The sequence below is a fragment of the Odocoileus virginianus genome, chromosome 6, assembly GCF_023699985.2.
Source record: "Odocoileus virginianus isolate 20LAN1187 ecotype Illinois chromosome 6, Ovbor_1.2, whole genome shotgun sequence".
NCBI lineage: Eukaryota > Metazoa > Chordata > Mammalia > Artiodactyla > Cervidae > Odocoileus > Odocoileus virginianus.
The window spans coordinates 79,185,385-79,206,847 of record NC_069679.1 but is presented as its reverse complement, the minus strand read 5'-3'; the positions used below and the strand labels follow the sequence as shown (position 1 = coordinate 79,206,847).

The 21,463-nt window shown below is 40.0% G+C and overlaps 1 protein-coding gene across 1 annotated transcript in view; it reads right to left on the bottom strand.

Annotated features, from left to right (window-relative positions):
• The window catches only part of TSHR (thyroid stimulating hormone receptor), a 162,719-nt gene that overhangs the window by 71,070 nt on the left and 70,186 nt on the right, over positions 1-21,463 (bottom strand). The window contains exons 3-4 of the mRNA XM_070469729.1: positions 6,642-6,713; positions 778-852 (exon numbers count right to left, since the gene is read on the bottom strand). Coding sequence (XP_070325830.1) covers positions 778-852; positions 6,642-6,713 — 147 coding nt within the window. The remainder of the gene's footprint in view (positions 1-777; positions 853-6,641; positions 6,714-21,463) is intronic.

Sequence of the window (21,463 nt, the reverse complement as noted above, 5' to 3'; positions counted from 1 at the left end):
TTCGTCCATGGAGTTTTCCAGGCAAGAATACCAGAGTGGGCTGTCATTTCCTCCTCCAGGGGATCTTCCTGAGCCAGGGATCCAACCTGAGTCTACAACACAGCAGTGATAGAAATGACAATTCAAGAAGAGGACTTCTGCCATGGAAATGAAAATTAGGATGAATTAACATAAACTGAGAGTGAAAACAAGTTAAGAATTTAATCATTAACAGAAATTCTGATCCATGTTCTAGAAACCAGCTCTTATGTTCTAGAAACCAGCTCTTATAATCTGGATCCCCAAAATTATCAATCAAAAAAGGGCTGTGGATGGATGTAGGTCCTCAGTTTAATGAAATCTTTTGTGTTTTAGCAAAGACCTCTATGGAGAGAAACACTTGAGAATTGGTAGTGAAATCTTTAGAGGTTTTACTTAACACCTGATGCAAAGAACTGCCTCCTTGGAAAAGATCCTGCTACTGGGAAAGATTGAAGGCAGGAAGAGAAGGGGGTGACAAAGGATAAGATGGTTAGATGTCATCACTGACTCAATGGACATGAGTTTGAACAAACTGCGGGAGATGGTAAAGGACAGGGAAGCCTGGCATGCTGCAGTCCATGGGGTTGCAAAGAGTTGGACATGACTTAGTGACTAAACAACAACAACAATTTGGATTTTCAGAGACAAATGCCTGATATGTAGAAATACAAAGTTCCTAACTAAAAAAATAAGACAACCAAAAAAAAAAAAAGGGGCTGCAGCCTGGATTTATGCTGCACTTTCCATCGTACTTACATGTGAGTCACTTTACTTAAATTGTAGAAGGAATGTGATTCCAGTTGCTGCAGAGTTGCATCTATTGACAAGTAGCTGAACGTGACAAAAATAAAAGACAAAATAGAAAGTTAGTAAGTAAGGTCGTGAACTGTAAACATACCATTAATTCTGATGTAACTACTTTGTCAGGGGCATCCCAGGTCATGAAACATGTACAACTCTCATGATTTCACCCTAATTATGTTAAAAGATCCTGTTTTATCTGAAAGTTTCCCAGTTCATTGGTCTTACTCATTTTTCAGGTTTCATTGAACCGATACTTCCTTTAGAAGCTTACCCTAAATTTCCTGATTAGGTCAAATTTCTCATAGGATAGCCTCATGGCACCATGGACTTCTACTTCCACTAATTATCACAGTGAAACTTTGCAAGGCCTTGGATGATATTTGATTTATGTTGTCTCATTAGACAGCCAGTTCTCGGAAATGGAGAACTGAGTCTCTTTCTGATGGACACTGAATGTTGAGTACCTTTCATATTGCTTGTCTTGTAGTAGACTTCCAACAAATATGTAATTAAGTGAATGAATGAGTAAATGAATGAATAGGCGAGTTACTCAAAATAGCAGAAAGTGAAAGATGGCAGAATAGAATACACAAATGAATAAGAAACATCTTTAATGGAGTACCTAATGCATGAGAGTAGAGATGTAGTTTCAAAGATGAAGAGAAAGCCACCATTCTCTATTGGAGCGTTCCATGCAGTGGGGGCTGTATAGTCTCTCAAGACTTTGCTTTTTCATTTTTATGAGGCTGAAAACTCAAGGTTTGTTTTGAACTTTGTAAATGAAAGGCAACACAAATAAAGTTCTAAGTACTTAAAAAAAAAGAAACATAAATACAACTCATGAAGAATACAGAAGGGATGATGTTTCAAATAGTCTCCTTAAATTCCATTCTGTAATAAGAATGACTAATGTAGCCAAATTCAAGGACTGCATGTTCCTGAGAGGCATTTCTATGACATCTGGGGAAATTAATGATTAATAGATGGTGTCCACCTGTATGTGGAGCCAAGTTTCTCAACCTTGGTCACACAACTGAACTATCTGGGAGGCTTTTGAAACATGTCTTAAGACTCAGTCCAGAATAATTAATTCAGAGTTATAAGGGATGGTCAAACACTTTATTCTTAAAAAGCTTCCCAGATGACTTAAGGTGTGTGTTTGTGTGCTCAGTCATGTATGAATCTCTACGACACTATGGACTGTAGCCCAACAGGCTCCTCTGTCCATGGGATTCTCCAGGCAAGAACACTGGGGTGGGGTGCCATGCCCTCTTCCAGGAGATCTTTCCAACCTAGGGATCGAACCCATGTCTCCTGCATCTCCTGCATTGGCCGGCGGTTTCTTTACCACTGTGCCGCCTGGGAAGCGCCTCTAAGGTGCAAGGAAAGGTTAAAACCCCCTGGCGTATAGTTTGAGTTGAATCTGCCAGTAAAATGTTTTCATTAATGCAATGCTTCTAAGAGGAGTGCTGACTGCTCCACCTGCGTTTCTATCACTGGTGTTGTGAGTATTCTGAGGGTCCTGTGCTTTCTGTTTCGAATTATCTACTCTCTAACCAGTAATCCTTTGATTTGTTGCGTCTCTCAAGCCATTGCCACTTGTGGATAATGTTACATAAATTATTTTGATCCAAATATCACATCTCTAACAGAGAGGAAACCATTGAGGATGTCGAAAAGAATTTATTGTGTAGACATTATGGGGATTTACGGTGGGTGAAGCTGTGCAGTCTGAGGGACAAGGTTAGTTATGAAGGTGGCAAGCTTGTTTTCCTCACTTTGCATCCTATCCATTGCTCCAGTATTTCTCCTGAATTTCTTAGTTTAGCAGGGGCAAAGCTTTCTTAAGGTTTTAGTCATTCAGCATGTGTCATAATAAATGAAGTTCCAATTTCTCCAACTGAATGATACCTCCGTAGAGGGCTGTCATAGCTTCGTTGCAAAGACAACACATAAGAACCATTTATTCAGTGGGATAAAAGCAATGATTCCCTATTGCTTATCCTATTTTTATAATCAGGAAAAATCAGATTCCACTTCTTCCTCAAATCTCTTCTTATCATGTAAGTTGTATATAATCACTAGGGTAACCATATCATCTATCATCCAAAACAGGGTATTTTTGTGAGTTAAAACAGGGTACTATTAATAATTATGTCAGAGTAATAGGTGGGAAAGTGTGCTGTCCCAGACAAACTCCCTGCTGACTCTCTCCTCTCCCGAGATGCGACAGCTTCCTGTTTTGTGCTCTATGCTTAGTTGCTCAGTCATGTCTGGCTCTTGCAATCCCATAGACCGTAGTCTGCCAGGCTCCTCTGTTCATGGGATTTTTTATGTATGTGTGTATGCTTTCATTCAACAAATATATATTGAACATTTACTTTATACGTTAGTAAATGGGCATTGACCAATCAGACCTGCTCCTGAGCTTCCAGGAACTCACAGTAGTGAGAGATACAGACTGGTAAAAGGGATTAACATGTGGAATGATAAATTCTCTGATGCGATAAATTCTCTGATGGGAATCTGGACTAGAGAATCTCAGCACAGACTCCCTGGAAGAATCTTCCTCACATCTGCCTGGACATCCTGAACATCTCAGTTAACCTTCCTTCTTTTATTGTCCATCATTTTATTTTAAACCTTCTCGAATTTCTAACCCTGCCCATTCTACCCTCAGTATTAGTAGATAATCTTTTTTAATAATTTGTAGAAAAGATTGAAACCTTGAGATGAGAATTTCCAGAATTCCCCTCCAAGAAGCCTATTAATTTACCTGCCTCTGTCCCACCTCATACTACTACTTTCTTGTTACAGTACCAAAGAGGCCCATCTTCCTTCAGGTCAGCCCCTCTATTTGGATGCTATTCCCTCCTGCCTCCTGAGAGACTATTCTTTCTTCAGTTTTTTTAGCCTCTCCTTCTCTCTGATGCCTTTCCCTGGTCCATGTTACATCTACCTGTTTACAACTCTCAAGTTTCAATCTCTACCCAAATCTCTCTCCAATGCCTCGACATAGCTGGGATTTCCATATCTCCTTAGTCTACCTTGATACCCAAATCCCCTCCTGAATTAATATATTTATTTATTATGTTTTTGATTCCTGAATTAGTATATTCATTCATTATGTTTTTGCTTCCTGAATTAATATATTTATTTATTATGCTTTTTTGCTTCCTTGTCTATTTCTTTTCATTTGAATGTAAACTCCACAGGTACACGGTTGATTGTCCATTTGTTCCCTGAGGCATACCAGTCACTTAGACCGGCAATTGATAAATACCAGGGAATGAATAAATATTTCTTGAATGAACTGATGAAAACTGACATCCTGATGCCTACTAGATATAGCTGCTTGCTGCCTCCAAGGCACCTCCAATGCCCTGTGCCCCAAATTGAATTCCTAACTTATCCCCTGCCCCTCCATTGCAGATGCACAGAAAACGTCTCTGCCTTGGCACATGTGCTTGTCAACCACACAGAGGTCCTAGTCAGAAACAGCAATGAAATTCTCCATCTCCCTCCACCTGCAAGTCAACCAACTTTTGTTCTCTTCTCCCTTATTTTTCAAACCTGGCCACTTTTTTTTTGATTACCGCTCAAACCACCGCCGTTCAGCCTGTCATCCCTATTCCATTTGCCACCCCCTCCCTGGGCACTGAGTCAGCCTCCTCACTAGCTTCCTGCCTCCAGTTTCCTCCACTTCCACCCATTTTCCACAGCACAGACAGGGCATGTTTCTAAAGCCTCTCATCTGTCACTTCCCTGCATATAGTCATCCTGTGGCCTAGTCCTTAGGGGAGATTTCAAACTCCTTCAAAAGATTGACAAAGCCCTGTCCTCACTTACCTCCCAGTTTTATTCTTCTCTACTGTCCCCACGTTGAGACTAAGCTCCAGCTTCCACAAACTTATTTTTCATTTCATTGACAGCCATTTTTTCTTCTGCTTCGACTTATCTTTCCCTCATCTGTTTTTGTTTCTTTCCCAGACAATATAGATGGCAAATTAGGCACCATTTCCTCCAGGAAGCCTACCCTGACCACACCCCCTATCCAGGTAACAGACTTCTCACATGAGTTCCTAGGTCACCCTAGAACTGACTCCATCATGGCACTTATCACTCTCTTAGGCAGGAAACTGGAGGTTCCACGAGTATCGTCGACTACTGTATGTGACACATCTAGCAAAGTGCCAGGCACAAAGTAGGGCTCTAATTATTCATTGAATGAATGAATGAATGAATATAGCCAAGTAGAGACACCAAGGGCTTCCCTGGTAGCTCAGCTGGTAAAGAATCTGCCTGCAATGCAGGAGACCCTGGTTCAATTGCTGGGTTGGGAAGATCTGCAGGAGAAGGGATAGTCTACCCACTTAATATTCTTGGGCTTCCCTTGTGGCTCAGATGGTAAAAAAATCCATGTGTCAATGTAGACTCACCAGTTTTAACAACTGTACCAGCCTGGTGGGGGAGGCTGATACTGTGGGAGAGTGCACGGCAGGGGGCAGAGAGAATACGGCAACTTTCCTACCTTCCCCTCAGTTTTGGTGTGAACTTAAAACTGCTCTAAAGTGTATTTAAACAAAGAAAGAAAGAAATCTCTAGTATAGCCCTGAACTGTAGGAACAAGTCAGAGCTAGAGACAGTCCTTTAAGAATTAGGTGTGTTAGGTAACAGTGAGGCCTAAGGCAAGAGAGTGTTCATTCAAGGGGCAGAGGTCACAGAGGAATTAGGACAAAATAAACAAAGAACTGGTGTGTAAGGATCTGAATGAAATAGGAAGCCAGGAAAGGAGACAGGGGGAGTAGTCAGGGTAAGATGTTAAAAAGAGGGAGGGAACAACAGCTGGAAACCAAAGACAAGAATTTGAAAGAAAGGAAGGGCTGGTAGGAAAACAAAACAAAACAAAACAAAACTGCAGAGATGCTCCGCTGGGATGGTTTCTCAGTGTCAGCACTACTGAGGTTTTGGTCTAGATCATGCTTGGTTGTGTGAGGTGTATCCTACACCTTACAGGATGTTGAGCAGATCCTTCAACTCAGCCCTTACATACTGGTAGCACCCATCTCTCCAGCTGTGACAATTAAAAACCTCAACTGCCCCTGAAATGACTCACAAGACAGTAAGTGGTCACGAACTGACTAATTTTAGCCAGAGACCACACGGGCTGCTCCTGGTGGCATTGTTGTTAGTCTGCCTGGATTATCTGTGCTGCTCGTCAGAATCAATGAATTAAAATAAAAACCTGGCTCATTTCATACACAGATACACTCGTCAATGCAACATGGAAACTCTTTCTCCTCACTCTTGAGTGTACAGCAGTTTGGTTTTCTTTGATTAAGAATTATTTTTAGTTTTTTTTTTTTTAAGTGAGATGTCTGAAATCATTGACTACATTTATGAGAAAATGTTAACATTTGTACTAGTGGTGAAAAGAGAATCAAGAATTGGTAACAAGGATAGATAGATTATAGGTATGTGCATATATATATATATTTGTTTATAGGAAAGATTTCTGGCTAAGGTTTTGCCATGTATCAAAATATATTGATATACACTAAGAATTAGTAAATTCTTAAGACTGAAGGTACTTAAATTTACTTTAGGTTTAAAAAAATCTTTTAGGGATTAGGGGGTGGAGATGCAGCAAAATCAAATAAGCACCTCGTACATAAACTTCATGTATACTGAAAATGTAGACATCATTGCCTTATGTAAGTGCAATATTTAACAGGTATGTTTCTTGATAGAACCCTGTTAGAAAACTACATGTCACAATTGCAAACATCTTTTTATATTAGAAAAATGTGACTTACATCCTGGAGATATTGGGCAGATTTGAAAACGCACGACTGGGAATGGTTTTCAGATGAGTCTCTATAAACTTCCTATAAAAAAAGTCACACAGAGTTCAAATCATTAGTTTTTTCTAGTAACCCACCCTAATTATACAGAACACGTTATTAGAAGCATGACAGTCATTACAATATATATTTTATCATACATCATCAATAAAAATAATACTTAATGAAAAGCAAAGAATTTTCCCCCCAACAAGAATTAAGAGTGATATTCAAATGCAGAAAACAAATCTTCAAACATTGCCTTCAAATTTGCAGTAAACTGGTATGCCTTGTATAACATCATATTCAACCTGTTAACAGAAGGGCAACATAATATATTCATAAGTTTATTAGGACTACTGAATTCTTTGTCAATAAAAATATCTTGAAATGCCACCAGAGCATTATTAAGATTGTACTAAGAGGATTTAAAATAGTCGTATGATTATAATCTTTTTGCCCAACCGAAGGTTTATTCAATCATTACCTTGATCTTATCATGAACTTGCTGCGATTTGGAAATAAGTAACTAACAAGGAGCTAATACTTCACAGGATCATGGCATCTTAGTTGCATATGCAAACTACTGGTTGTGGCTTTTCTTCCTGTTTAATTTTTGATACTTTTCAGAAGATTGAGACTGTTTTTCTTATGCAGTGAGACATCTCGATGCGTTCTAGTATGTCTCTCCACGTGGATCCTCCACTGTTTACTCCCTTTCTTCATTGTGGGGCTTCCCTGGTAGCTCAGCTGGTAAAGAATCTGCCTGCAATGCGGGAGACCTGGGTTCGATCCCTGGGTTGGGAAGATCCCCTGGAGAAGGGAAAGGCTACCCACTCCAGTCTTCTGGCCTGGAGAATTCCATGGACTGTATAGGGCAGTCCATGGGGTCACAAAGAGTCGGACACGACTGAATGACTTTCACTTCACTTTTTCTTTGTTATAGCAACCACTTGGATAGAATTCTGTGTGGAAAAAGATGTTCCTACTGTCCTAAATCACTTTCCAAAATGCCAATGCCTCACCATGCCTATCATTTTCTTCATGGGTTTCTTTTTGCCATTTACATGTCGGTAATTATATATTGTCCATTAACTAGCTTTTTAAAAGCTATTAGACTGAAATTGTGTATTTTTCCTCCTAGGCTGCAGGATGATTTCTCAATCCTTGATTTCTTTTATCTCTGTACTCTTTGAACATTAATTTTTGCAGTGATTAAAATGTGTTTAGAAATTCTGGTGTCTGGTTCTGTCTGACTGGAGCCTGGAAGTCCCCTACCTCCCTCCTAACAATAAATAAAAAGCTAGACAGAAAAATCGATCTCTTCTTAGATCTGTGGGGGAGGGGAAGATAGGACAAACCACAGTCCTCAGGACAGGAGAGACAGACAGGAGTCCCCACTTCTCAGAGCAGAGACTCATGAGCAAAAACTAAAGGGGGTTGGGGGGACCAGCCCCAGGGTACAGATTCAGGAAAACCCGATCTGTGACTGACAAATTGCCAGCGCGCAGTGAAACTCTGAAAGCTGAAAACTCCAGGACAACCTAGTTATAGGTAGACCTCCACTGTTTTGTGAGATTTGCCTCCAGGAGTTCCACCAAATATTAAGGAAAAAACCCCTTTGTGCTTCTGTCAGAGGAAGGGGAAAAGGAAGCACTTAGAAATACAGTTGACCCTTGAACACTAAAGGGGATGGTTAGGGGCATCAACCGTTACACTTTAAAACAGCCACATATAACTTAATCGCTGGCCTTCAGTATGTGTGGTTCTGCACCCGCGGATTCAACCAGCCGTGGCTGGATCATGTAGCACTGTTGTATTTATTACAGAAGAAAACCGACGAATGAGTGGACCCAGGCAGTTCAAAGCCATGCTGTTCAAGAGTCAACTGTATATCAGGGCACTCTGCTGTTAACAAAGCCTGCCCTCAGGGGAAGCTAGTTATCTACAGCCTGTAGAAGGGAAATACCCAACTCGAGCTCACTCTGGCTTATTCTGCCCTGCTGAGGGGGAGAGAAAATACTGAGAAATGGGAAATTCATGGTCCAGAGGCACAGGCTTAGCAAAAGACCTAATCATAGGGCTACAGAACACGTTCAATCCCCTGACATCTCACCACCACCTTACTGATCTATTTATAGCCATTCTTTTTTTTTTTTTTTTTAATTTTTTATTAGTTGGAGGCTAATTACTTTACATCATTACAGTAGTTTTTGTTATACATTGATATGAATTAGCCATGGATTTACATGTACTCCCCATCCCAGTCCCCCCTCCCACCTCCCTCTCCACCCGATCCCTCTGGGTCTTCCCAGTGCACCAGGCCCGAGCACTTGTCTCATGCACCCAACCTGGGCTGGTGATCTGTTTCACCCTAGATTATATACATGTTTCAATGCTGTTCTCCTGAAACATCCCACCCTCACCTTCTCCCAGAGTCCACAAGTCTGTTCCATACATCTGAGTCTCTTTTTCTGTTTTGCATATAGGGTTATCGTTACCATCTTTCTAAAGTCCATATATATGTGTTAGTATACTGTAATGGTCTTTATCTTTCTGGCTTACTTCGCTCTGTATAATGGGCTCCAGTTTCATCCATCTCATTAGAACTGATTCAAATGAATTCTTTTTAATGGCTGAGTAATATTCCATGGTGTATATGTACCACAGCTTCCTCATCCATTCGTCTGCTGATGGGCATCTGGGTTGCTTCCATGTCCTGGCTATTATAAACAGTGCTGCGATGAACATTGGGGTGCATGTGTCTCTTTCAGATCTGGTTTCCTTGGTGTGTATGCCCAGAAGTGGGATTGCTGGGTCATACGGCAGTTCTATTTCCAGCTTTTTAAGAAATCTCCACACTGTTTTCCATAGTGGCTGTACTAATTTGCATTCCCACCAACAGTGTAAGAGGGTTCCCTTTTCTGCACACCCTCTCCAGCATTTATTGCTTGTAGACTTTTGGATAGCAGCCATCCTGACTGGCGTATAATGGTACCTCATTGTGGTTTTGATTTGCATTTCTCTGATAATGAGTGATGTTGAGCATCTTTTCATGTGTTTGTTAGCCATCTGTATGTCTTCCTTGGAGAAATGTCTGTTGAGTTCTTTGGCCCATTTTTTGATTGGGTAATTTATTTTTCTGGAGTTGAGCTGGAGGAGTTGCTTGTATATTTTTGAGATTAATCCTTTGTCTGTTGCTTCGTTTGCTATTATTTTCTCCCAATCTGAGGGCTGTCTTTTCACCTTGCTTATAGTGTCCTTTGTTGTGCAAAAGCTTTTAAGTTTCATTAGGTCCCATTTGTTTATTTTTGCTTTTATTTCTGAAATTCTGGGATGTGGGTCATAGAGGATCCTGCTGTGATTTATGTCGGAGAGTGTTTTGCCTATGTTCTCCTCTAGGAGTTTGATAGTTTCTGGTCTTACATTTAGATCTTTAATCCATTTTGAGTTTATTTTTGTGTATGGTGTTAGAAAGTGTTCTAGTTTCATTCTTTTACAGGTGGTTGACCAGTTTTCCCAGCACCACTTGTTAAAGAGGTTATCTTTTTTCCATTGTATATCCTTGCCTCCTTTGTCGAAGATAAGGTGACCATAGGTTCGTGGACTTATCTCTGGGCTTTCTATTCTGTTCCATTGATCTATATTTCTGTCTTTGTGCCAGTACCATACTGTCTTGATGACTGTGGGATAGCCATTCTTTTTATCCAGTATGTTCTATCTGTCTATCAAGAAGTAAATCTGTAACTTGCCTAATCAAATCCTCAGTAAGGCCAAATTAATTTCTAAAAGGACTTATTAACTTGGGGGCAGAGAGAGGTGATGTGAATAACAACAGTAGAATGTCAGCCTTTTGCAACGTTGGTGATTGAGCATCAAGTGCAATGTGTCTTCATATGAGTCCAGAAATTCAGGGCCCATAAATTACCTGCACCTACTCACAGCTCTTCTAATTACACTCTCTTAACTGGATTGATTAAAAGCCTGTTGGTCAGAGTTAAGTAAGCCAGAAAGATAAACACCAATACAGTATACTAACGCGTATATATGGAATTTAAAAAGATGGTAACGATAACCCTATATGCAAAGCGGAAAAAGAGACACAGATGTACAGAACAGACTTTTGGACTCTGTGGGAGAAGGCGAGGGTGGGATGTACAGAGAGAACAGCATTGTAACAAGTATACTATCAAGGGTGAAACAGATCACCAGCCCAGGTTGGATGCATGAGACAAGTGCTCAGGGCTGGTGCACTGGGAAGACCCAGAGGGATGGGATGGGGAGGGGGGCAGGAGGGGGGATCGGGATGGGGAACACATGTAAATCCATGGCTGATTCATGTCAATGTATGACAAAAACCACTACAATATTGTAAAGTAATTAGCCTCCAACTAATAAAAATACATGAAAAAAAAACCCACTACAATATTGTTAAGTAATTAGTCTCCAACTAATAAAAATAAATGAATAAATGAATAAATAAATAAAAGCCTGCTGGTCCAGATCCAAGATTCTAAAGTTAAAAAGAAATGAAAATAACAAGTCATTGTGATTAAAATCCCCCAGTCAAATTGGGCCACGCCTATGGAAATAAAAAACATAAGATACATACCTGTTGGGTATCACCTGAAGAGACCCAGTTTCTTGAGCTCAAAGACGGTCTTACTTATAGAGCATGTCCTATGGATCTTGAGGGCAAGCTTATCTAAGATTGCACATTCTGCTTGTAGGTCATATGACCTAATTTGTAACTTTCATTGGCAAATATTCTGTCTCCAAAAGTAAAGAACCTATATTTAATTTTTAAAATTTAATTTAAAAGCCCACCAGATGGACTTTGCTGGTGGTCCTGTAATTAACAGTCCATGCTCCCAATGCAGGGGACCTGGGTTCAATTCCTTGTCAGCGAACTAGATCCCACACGTGGCAATTAAGAGCTCACACGCTGTAACTAAAGAATCCACATGTTGCAGCAAAGATTGAAGATCTCCTATGTGCCACAGCTAAGACTCTGCACAGGCAAATAAATAAATATTGAAAAAGAAAATTAGAGTAACAATGGTTTCTAAGTTTAACTTGGAACAGAAGTAGTATTTAGATGCAGTTTAAAAGCCTTTGGCTTAAAGATTCAAATAATGTTTATGTTCTTTCCTGATATATGAATTTCTGAAATCTGTAATACATGTTTCTGGGATTCTCTCTTTCTCTTTCACACATGTAAACACACACTTTAAGCCACAACTACTGAGTTCATTGCAGTTGATGGAGTTCGGAATATACTATCCCAAAACACATTGTGTTGGCATATTGAATATTTTAAGCTGGGGGAATGTGAGAAGCAGGGTGTAGGAAGGATTTTGTAATCCCCTCTATTGTTTCACCCTCTGAAGCAAGTCATAAGACCCTCCTGTGAGAGGTGCCTTCCCAATGCCCAGAGATAAGCACAGTCTTACCGGGAAGACAGGGGGATGCTGGGGGATTTGAATGAACAGACCTGGCAGGATTGCCTTAGTTTGCTAGTCTCAGCTCATGCCCCTCCATCCTATCACATTTTCGCAGCACTCTTCATCAAAGAGGGGAACGCTAGCCTGTGATCACTCAGGTTTAATCACTTCTTCAAGCCCCCGTTTCTTCATGAAGCCCCCATGTGTGAAACCCATGTTAAACGCGCCTCGATGCTCTTCTCTTGTTTCTCTCTAGCTGAGAACCCAGAAGGAAAATAATTTTTTTTCTTCACCTAAAGGGTAGAATGTGCTTTAAAAGACAACATTTTTGAAATGCTCACAAAACAAGATATTCTTCTTGGCCAAATTTCTCACCAAAGAAAGCCACTCATGTGAATACAATTATAAGAATTATGTGTCTCAGTGCAACTGTCTTACTAATGATACAATAAGCATGGTGAAAGTGAAAGTAGCTCAGTCATGTCCGACTCTTTGAGACCCACGGACTATAGAATCCATGGAATTTTCTAGGCCAGAGTATTGGAATGGGTAGCCTTTCCCTTCTCCAGGGGATCTTCCCAACCCAGGGATTGAACCCAGGTCTCCCGCATTGCAGGCAGATTCTTAACCTGCTGAGCCACAAGTCCTAAGCAATAAGTCTTCACCTAAGATGAAAATGAATTATCTATTTATTGAATGAACTTAGTTAATAACATGATGATTATAATGCAGAAGACTGATTTCAATGATGATTATAATGCAGAAGACTGATTTCAATAATGTTAAATGAATTAGCAGAATGGTAGCTAATCGTATAAATTGCTGAATTCAATTTGTAGATTGTACATTTTACCCGGATATATTCATAATAGTGTGTACATAATCTGGAAAAATAAACTCATTAATGAGTTAAAATACACACACACACACACACACACACACACACATATATATATATATTTCCTTTTGGTATAAATTGTCTAGGTCTCCACTCTAAAATTCACCACACGTCTCCTTTTTCTTCCCCAGCTTTTAAAATGTTATTAGCCTGATTTGCACAAAATCATATAGAAAAAATTTTCTCTCAAAGCATCTATTTCTCTTCTAATAAAGAGCAAAAATTACTGGCTAGGACAGAACATCTAGCTAATTAAATACTGAAGACATCATATTTATTCACAGAGCCTTTGGTCCATTTTCCCCAACAGTTTTACTGTGAACCTCCTGGAGAATAAGTTATTGTATTGATAATATGTGGATGCTCACCCCAGATGTGTGAACTTCAACCCTTAAGGAGGTTTGGTGGTGGTTTTATTAGGGAGTGATTTTGAAACTAGAGCTGACTGATATGTGTTTATCACCAACTTCTTTCTCTTTTTTGTCCCTTCCCCTAAGGACATACAGCTGGGTGTTCTTCCCATTGTCTGTATATTCAAAAGCAGAGCTTGATTCAAAGACTCTTGTGACACTGTGATATGACCCCTTTAAAAGCAGATGGGAGAGGAAAAAAGCAAATGATTGTATTTGGCCAAAATATTTACTTTCAGAATACATTTAAAATATTTTTGGAGAGAAAAATACATATCTAAGAATATATTCTTTAGACAAAAACATTAGAAAAGCTTCAAGGTTTTACACTATTGTCCAAAGGATCAGCATCAAAATAGCATTTATTTTGCAAGAAAACACACCAGATACTGAAGAGACTCTGCTTTTCTTTTCTTTTTTCTTTTCTTTTGATGGTTCAAAATAAGAAGACAATGATTATTCTCTCTAAAATGAAAAAAACTCAGAAAGCTTACTTTGTACAAATAGTATCCATATTTACTATTAATGACTAAGGTATCACATATAATAACTCTTTGGGGGAAAAAAGTTTACAGCTATAGTTTTGTACCTTAAAGGGAGTATGTACATTTAATAGTTAAACAGGTTGGCTTTAGCATATGGAAATTACAAGAGAGAATAAATATTTAAGCTGATGATATAATTTATTTTTCTAAGACTTATTTAACCAAGAATGATCAGTGAGAATGCGACTTGGCCAAATATTTCCTTTGTGCTTTACAAGATTTGTATTTCTCAAATATCTGCATTAGGAAGCTGTAATGCAGAAATAAAAATGCATGTGAAATGCCACTGATTGATTTGCAGATTTTTTTTTCTGAATAGGATTCAGTTTTAAGTACTCTTGCAGTAGTGGGCAATGGAGGAGGGAAATCTGGTTAATGCTACTAAAGAGAGCGGATAGTTCTCTATGTTCCTACAAGAACAGTTTGTACAACTAGATTTTTCACAGTAATCTTATGCGATAGTAGGCTCATTTCACTGAAATGTTATCAACATATAAACTCTGTTAACATTCCAGCACCTTGTGTTTTACGTTTCTGGACTCATACATAAGAGTTTGTGTGTAGATGTGTACATGTGGGTGTGGGTTTTTAATAAATGCTTCACGTTTCCCACTACACCTCTTACTTGATAAAGAATGTGAAGTGTGAGTAGATGAGCCAGACTGAGTCTTCTGAGTTGAGAATCCCTGCTGATCTTTGCCATGGCTGAGCTTGTGTGGTCCACAAACACCAAACTTCCCACTTGGGTGTCACGTTTGTGGTCTCTTGGCAGTCAGGCTGAGAATATTTTGTGACTCTGCACCAGGAGCTTGTTTGTTTAATATCATCATCTGCATTTCTTTCTTTTTTTCCTTTTTTGGGGGGCTATACCATGTGGCTGTGGGATCTTAGTTCTCCCACACTGGCAGTGGAAGTCAGAGTCCTAACCACTGGACTGCCAGGGAACTCCTTTGTCACCTGCATTTCAAGGGCTCTTTTTTATTTTTTTAATTAAAAAATTTTTAGGAGAAAGTATCTTTTATTCAGAATTATATTAATTCTGTTTTTAACAGCTTTGTGGAGATGTAATTGACATATAGGGCTTCCCAGGTGGTGCTAATGGTAAAGAACATTTATTCCAATGCAGGAGACATAGGAGAGGTGGGTTCCATCCCTGGGTTGAGAAGACCCCCTGGAGGAGGGCCTGGCAACCCACTCCAGTGTTCTTGCCTGGAGAATCCCATGGACAGAGGAGCCTGGCGGGCTACAGTCCATGGGGTCACAGAGTCAGACATGACTGTAGCAACTTAGCATGCACGCACGCACAACTGACATACAACAAAACTATATGCAGTTTAGGTATGTAGTTTGGTGAGTTTAGACATGTGCACCCATGTGGATTTCATGCACCCATGGAACCACAACAATAAAGGTAATAGATCTGTCACCTTTGAAAGCTTTCCTGTGTCCCCCTTTTATGATTGTTTTTTCTTTGTTACATGTTTGTGTTTATGCTAAGAACACTTAACATGTGATCAACCTGCTAAGCAAACCTTTAGTTAGCAATACATTATTGTTAACCCAGGCACTATATTGTATAGCAGATCCTCTGAAAACTCATTTTTATAAAATATCTGGACTTCCCTGGTGGTCCAGTGGTTAAGAATCCGCTTTCCAATGCAGGAGATGAGCGTTCGATCCCTGATCAGGGAATTAAGATTCCACAAGTGCCCCTTAGCTGTGGGGCGACTAAGCCCACACGCCAGAAGTACTGAGCCTACACGCACTAGAGCTGGCGCACCACAACTGATGTAGCTGTGAAGACATGATGCAGCCAAATACAGAAACAAATGTATAAAATATCTGTTTTCAATCAACTGATAATTTTTTGAGGTGTGCCAAGTGTGACCATAAAAGGTACTGGAAAGTGCAAAAAGAAGAATTGGTGCAAATAATCCAAATACTTACATATTGTGAACTTTTAGGCTATAAACTGGACAACATCAGATATGACATTTATCATTTGCCCATTGTTTTTTACTTTGCTGAGAAGAAATTGTCATTGGTGAATGTGTTTTACTACTATGAAAAGCTTTTTGTTTTTGTTTTTTTACTTTGTGATGAGTTGTGAGAGAGTGCAGCAAACACAGGGATCAAAATCAAGGATGCAGACCCAGAAGGATTGTGCAGTTGAGATTCCTTATATACAGACTGTACTTTTAAGTATGAAAACTTTAATCTGTACCGTGTTGTGTCTTCTGTTTGTGGTGGTAGGTTGGGATTTTAATCAGCGTTGGTGCTGCATTATTTACAAATAGTATAAAAATACCAGGGGATGCCTACAACACAAGGTGTGAAACTCCAACACCCAGAGTCCAAAGGCACTTGTGAGCCATCATTTTGTGATAGTTTCCATTGGGGCTTTAATTTTTGTGATCTGAGACTTAGAACCCAAACAATGGCCTGACAGATCTGGCTTATGGAAATTATTCAGCTTACATCATCTGGGAGAGAGTTTTCTATTCATAATGCTTGTTTTCCAGATTTAAAAATACATATTTAATTTGGTTTTATTTCATTACTTGGGATACTTTTGTACTGAAAATTTTTCAGAAGTATAATTTATCTTTAATAAGACGCATAAATCTTAAATGTCTACTTAGATACTTAAGGTATACTAGCTTGTCAATGAAAAAAATTAATCAGTGTCTAAGAATGAAATGGAAGATTGTATTCGAGCCAGTATGGGGATTATAACCCAGGAGACAGTCTCTCAGAGAGCTTTGCCAACTGCTCTGCAGAGTTGAAGGGGGAGGCCAGTATACATATGGTTTTGGTGAAGAGTTACATGCAATCAAACACACATCTCAGTAGAAAGTTGCTGTTAGTCAGAAGGAAGGGAAATCTTAGTTAATAGCTTAGTGCTTTTCTAAGTATGGGAAGATGCAAGAATCCAGGTTCATAAAGAATTTCTCCCATAATACCTAGCTATCTGAAGGTCTGTTCTGCTGGTTTTCCCAAAGCACAGAGTGCCTCATCCTGATCTTCACTGTGAAATCCTTTCAAAGTGTACTGCAGGTCAGCGGCTGCTAATGACTTGATTCTTGTAGATGTGGATAGTGGACAACATTCTTTATTTTACAATTCCTTCCCTTTTGGTCTTAATTTCAAACCAAGGTTTGGGAGGCATTTCATGACCAATTTGTCCCATGTGCTAGGAATGCTCATCCCCAGGTCAGGTGAAGATTTAATCAGTGTACTGTTACTGGATTAGGCCCTGTTAACTGTAGTCTCTGGACTACCTAGATATCTTACTGATCTAAAAAGCGAAAGAAAGTGTCAGTCACTCAGTCGTGTCCGACTCTGCGACCCCATGGACTGTAGCCTATCAGGCTCCTCCATCCATGGGATTTTCCAGGCAAGAATACTGGAGTGGGTTGCCATTTCCTTTTCCAGGGAAAATAATACCCAGTGATTGAACCTGTATCTCCTCCCGTCCATGGGATTTTCCAGGCAAGAATACTCGAGGGGGTTGCCATTTGCTTCTCCAGGGAAAAGGAAACCCAGGGATTGAACCTGGGTCTCTCATATTGTAGGCAGACTCTTTACTGTCTGAGCCACCAGGTAAGCCCAACTTATTGGTCTGAAGAGTCCAGGAAATTGTTCCCTCTGGTTCCTTCTTCCCATATTTAGAGTTATATTCTTACAGCAATTGATCTTATAGTATTATATATTTGATCACTCAGGTTTCAAGTGATCTAATCATCATTAACTTTATCTGAATCTCAGTCACGCATTTGGTAATGTAAGAAAATTATAAAATTAGGCAAAATACAAATAATATGACTAGTAACTTTGACAGGTCATCAGTTAAGTATTTAAGCTAAGAACTTTCCTTAGGTGTGACTCAGTATCGCCCCGTGTCATACGACTAGTCTGTTTTATATCATCACTATCTTTGAGGGAAATGATCCGTTGGCACCGTACATAAAGTTCACCAGAGATGCCTGCGTTGTACCCGGATTGCGGAATTCCCCCAAACATGACAGGAGCCGCGGGTCGATGCAAAAGCAGCGAGGAACTTTATTACAAGCTCCAGCAGGGACTGTCTTCACACAATGGCGAAGGAGCCCCGAGTGAAAGCGGCGAGTCTTTTTTATACTGTCTAGCAGGGACGGCGGGAAGGGAAGCTTAGGGGGATTGGCTAATTCATAGGGTGCGCGGGAAGGAAAACTTAGGGGGATCGGCTAGTTCATACTGTGCAGCCGGGGAAGCCGGGAAGTCTTGGTGGGGTGGGGGTGGGGTGAGGGACTTCTCCCGCCCTTCTAGATTGCCTAGGGGTGGAGGGTCACTCGTCTCCTTCTGATTGGTTGGTTTGACGAAGTTTTTTTCTCTTCTTCTCGGGAGGGGTTCTCAGAATTGTAATGCTATCTAAAATGGAGTTGTTTTAAATTTTTCTTTCACACCTGCACACGTGGGCAAGTAGTGAGTCACTGCAATTCCTTCTAGGACTACGAAAGGAATGTTATCTTCTAAGGAGTTCCATGACTGGGGCCAGAAGGAGAAAATTTATTTTACGGTTGAGCAGTTATTTCTGCCACTGGGAGGTCTGGTTATCGTATAATACAGAAACACAATGCACAGGAGAGGGGGAAAAGACCAAAGGGCAGAGAAAAATTTAATGTTAAAGTTTTTTTGCCTTGTCTTAAAATATTAAACTGTAAGTATAGGCCAGTATACTTATACTATACATATATGTACATATATACCCATGTGACCAGAACCTGGGTCAAAACATAGACTACCTCTATTATCATCCGAGAAAGTTCTCTTGTGCCCCCTTCCAATCAGTAACCCACCCCTCTCAGAAGATAACCACAGAATTGCTCTCTTTGTTGAGATGATACAAATAAACTTATTTATAAAACAGAACCAGACTCACAGACTTAGAGAACAAAATTATGGTTGCCAGGGTGGAAGAACAGGGGAATGACATAGGGAGCTGGGATCAATATGTTATTTAAAATGGATAACCAAGGACCTACTGTATAGCACATGGAACTCTGCTCGATGTTATGTGGCGGCCTGGATGGGAGAGGAGTTTGGGGGAGAAGGGATACATGTTGTATATATGGCTAATCCCTTTGCTAGCCTCCTGAAACTATCACAGCATTGTTAATTGCCTATACTCCACAATGAAATAAAAAGTTAAAAAAAATTTGCTCTCTTTGTTAACTTCACATAAATGTAATCATACATTAGCCATCTTTTTTTTCTGTCTGACTTCTTTTGTTCAACATAATGTTTTTGAGATTCATCCATGTTGTTGCACATATTATTCTTTTTTATGGCTAATTATGAATATGCACAATTTTTTGTTCATTCTCTGATTGATATTTTTCCAATTTGGGGCTTTTATGGTTAAAGCTTCTATGAACATCCATGTGCAACTTTTTATGAGCGTATACAATCACTGCTCTTAGCTGAATACATAGGAATAGGATTTGTGAATCATAAGCAAATGTATACTTAATTATAACGAACACCACTGGTTTTGAAAGTGACTGTACCATGTTCCCTTTTACCAGTGACGGATGGGAGTTAACTCCACATCCTCACCAACACCTGGTATTACCCATCTTTTAAATTTTAGCCAGGCTGGTAGATGTGTATGTAGCAATCTTGACTGGTAATTTTAGTTGCTAATAGATTTGGAGAAATGCAAGGTCATAAAAAAACATACATTTGTAAACCCGAGGATGAAGTTTAACTTTATCTGTCAACTTGACAGGGCCATAGAGTGCCTAGATATTTGGTTAAACATTATTCTGAGTGCGTCTGAGCATATTTCTGGATGAGGTAAACATTTGAATGAGTAGGTTGAGTAAAGTTGGTTTCCCTCTACAGTGTGGATGGACCTCATCTAATTCACTGAAGGCGTGAGTAGAAAAAAAAGACCGTGTAAGAGAAAAGTCTCTCTCAGTTTGTCTATCTCCAGCAGCAGGGACTTGGTCTTCCCCTGCCTTCGGATTCAAACACAGCTGGAACTTACACGGAGGCACTCCTGACTCTCGGGTCTTTGCACTCAGACTGGTAATGTACCATCAGCTCCGCCGTGTGTCCAGCCTGCCGGTTTCAGGGCTTAGACTTCTCAGCCTCCATCATCATTTGCGCTTATTGTAAAAAACCCTCCTCGCTCTTTCTCTGTCTCTCTCTGTGTCTGTATTCTATTTCTCTGAAGGATCCAGACTCATACAAGGATCTAAACTGAAAATGATACATGTCTACATAGCTTTGCACTTCCCTGGTAGCTCAGCTGGTAAAGAATCCGCCTGCAATGCAGGAGACCCCAGTTTAATTCCTGGGTAGGGAGGTTCCCCTGAAGAAGATCCAAGCTACCCACTTCAGTATTCTTAGGCTTCACTGGTGGCTCAGATGGTAGAGAATCCACCTGCAATGCGGGACACCTGGGTTCGATCCCTGGGTTGGGAAGATCCCTTGGAGGAGGGCATGGCAACCCACTCCAGTGTTCTTGCCTGGAGAATCCCATGGACAGAGGAGCCTGGTGGGCTACAGTCCATGGGGTTGCAAAGAGTCAGACATAACTGGACGACTGAGCACAGTACTACATAGCTCGAACTGTGCCAGGCACTATGAAAGTGCATTATATTTATTAACATCACTGTAACAGCTCTGTGAGTTAGGTAGTATTATTATCCCCATTTTATATATGATACTCTGAGATACAAGAAAAGCAAGTCGCTTGATAAAAGCCACACAGCTGTTCCGTAGGAGTGGTTTTAATCACAGGCAAAAGGTGTCAGATTCTTTGTATACTCTACTGCTGTTCTGCAAAGTATGAAATGTGGATGATTAATACCACCTCATAGGGTTGCCATGAAGATTTACTAAATTATTAGAAACATTAGAACAACATTTGACACATAGTGAACACTAGACTTGTCTTTTAAAAGATATGAAAACATACACATCTATTTGCCAATTTATTAATCGATGATGAGGAATACAATTGTCACATGGACTGGAATACTCATGATGCCAAAGCCCATTTTTTTCATGTGAGCAGACTACTGAAGGGAACCAGGACAGATTCAGAAGATTTTTTTAAGAAGACATGAAATCAATCAAAACAAGGAGTTGAAATCATTTTCTTAATGCTCTCAGGGTAAGACAGCCTAACATCACCACTTCTTCCAAGGGAGGGCCTTCTCTGTGGGATCACAGCGCTTGGCATTCACTGGCTTCAGTTTCATTTGTCTGACTAGATGTCCACGAGTCTCATGTGTGAGTCCACTCTTCTCTTTGTTTGTGGCTGACCAATTCTCTGCCTGATGGATATTTTCTTCAGCCAGATTGCAGGCAGTCATTCTATTTCCTTTAAGAGATTTTATATATCTCTGTTATGATCCACTATGTGTTACTTTAAAATTTTACTCCCTTTTGTTCCTAATTCACCAGGGAGCATTACAGGGCAACCTCAATATCACTGGGAATATTT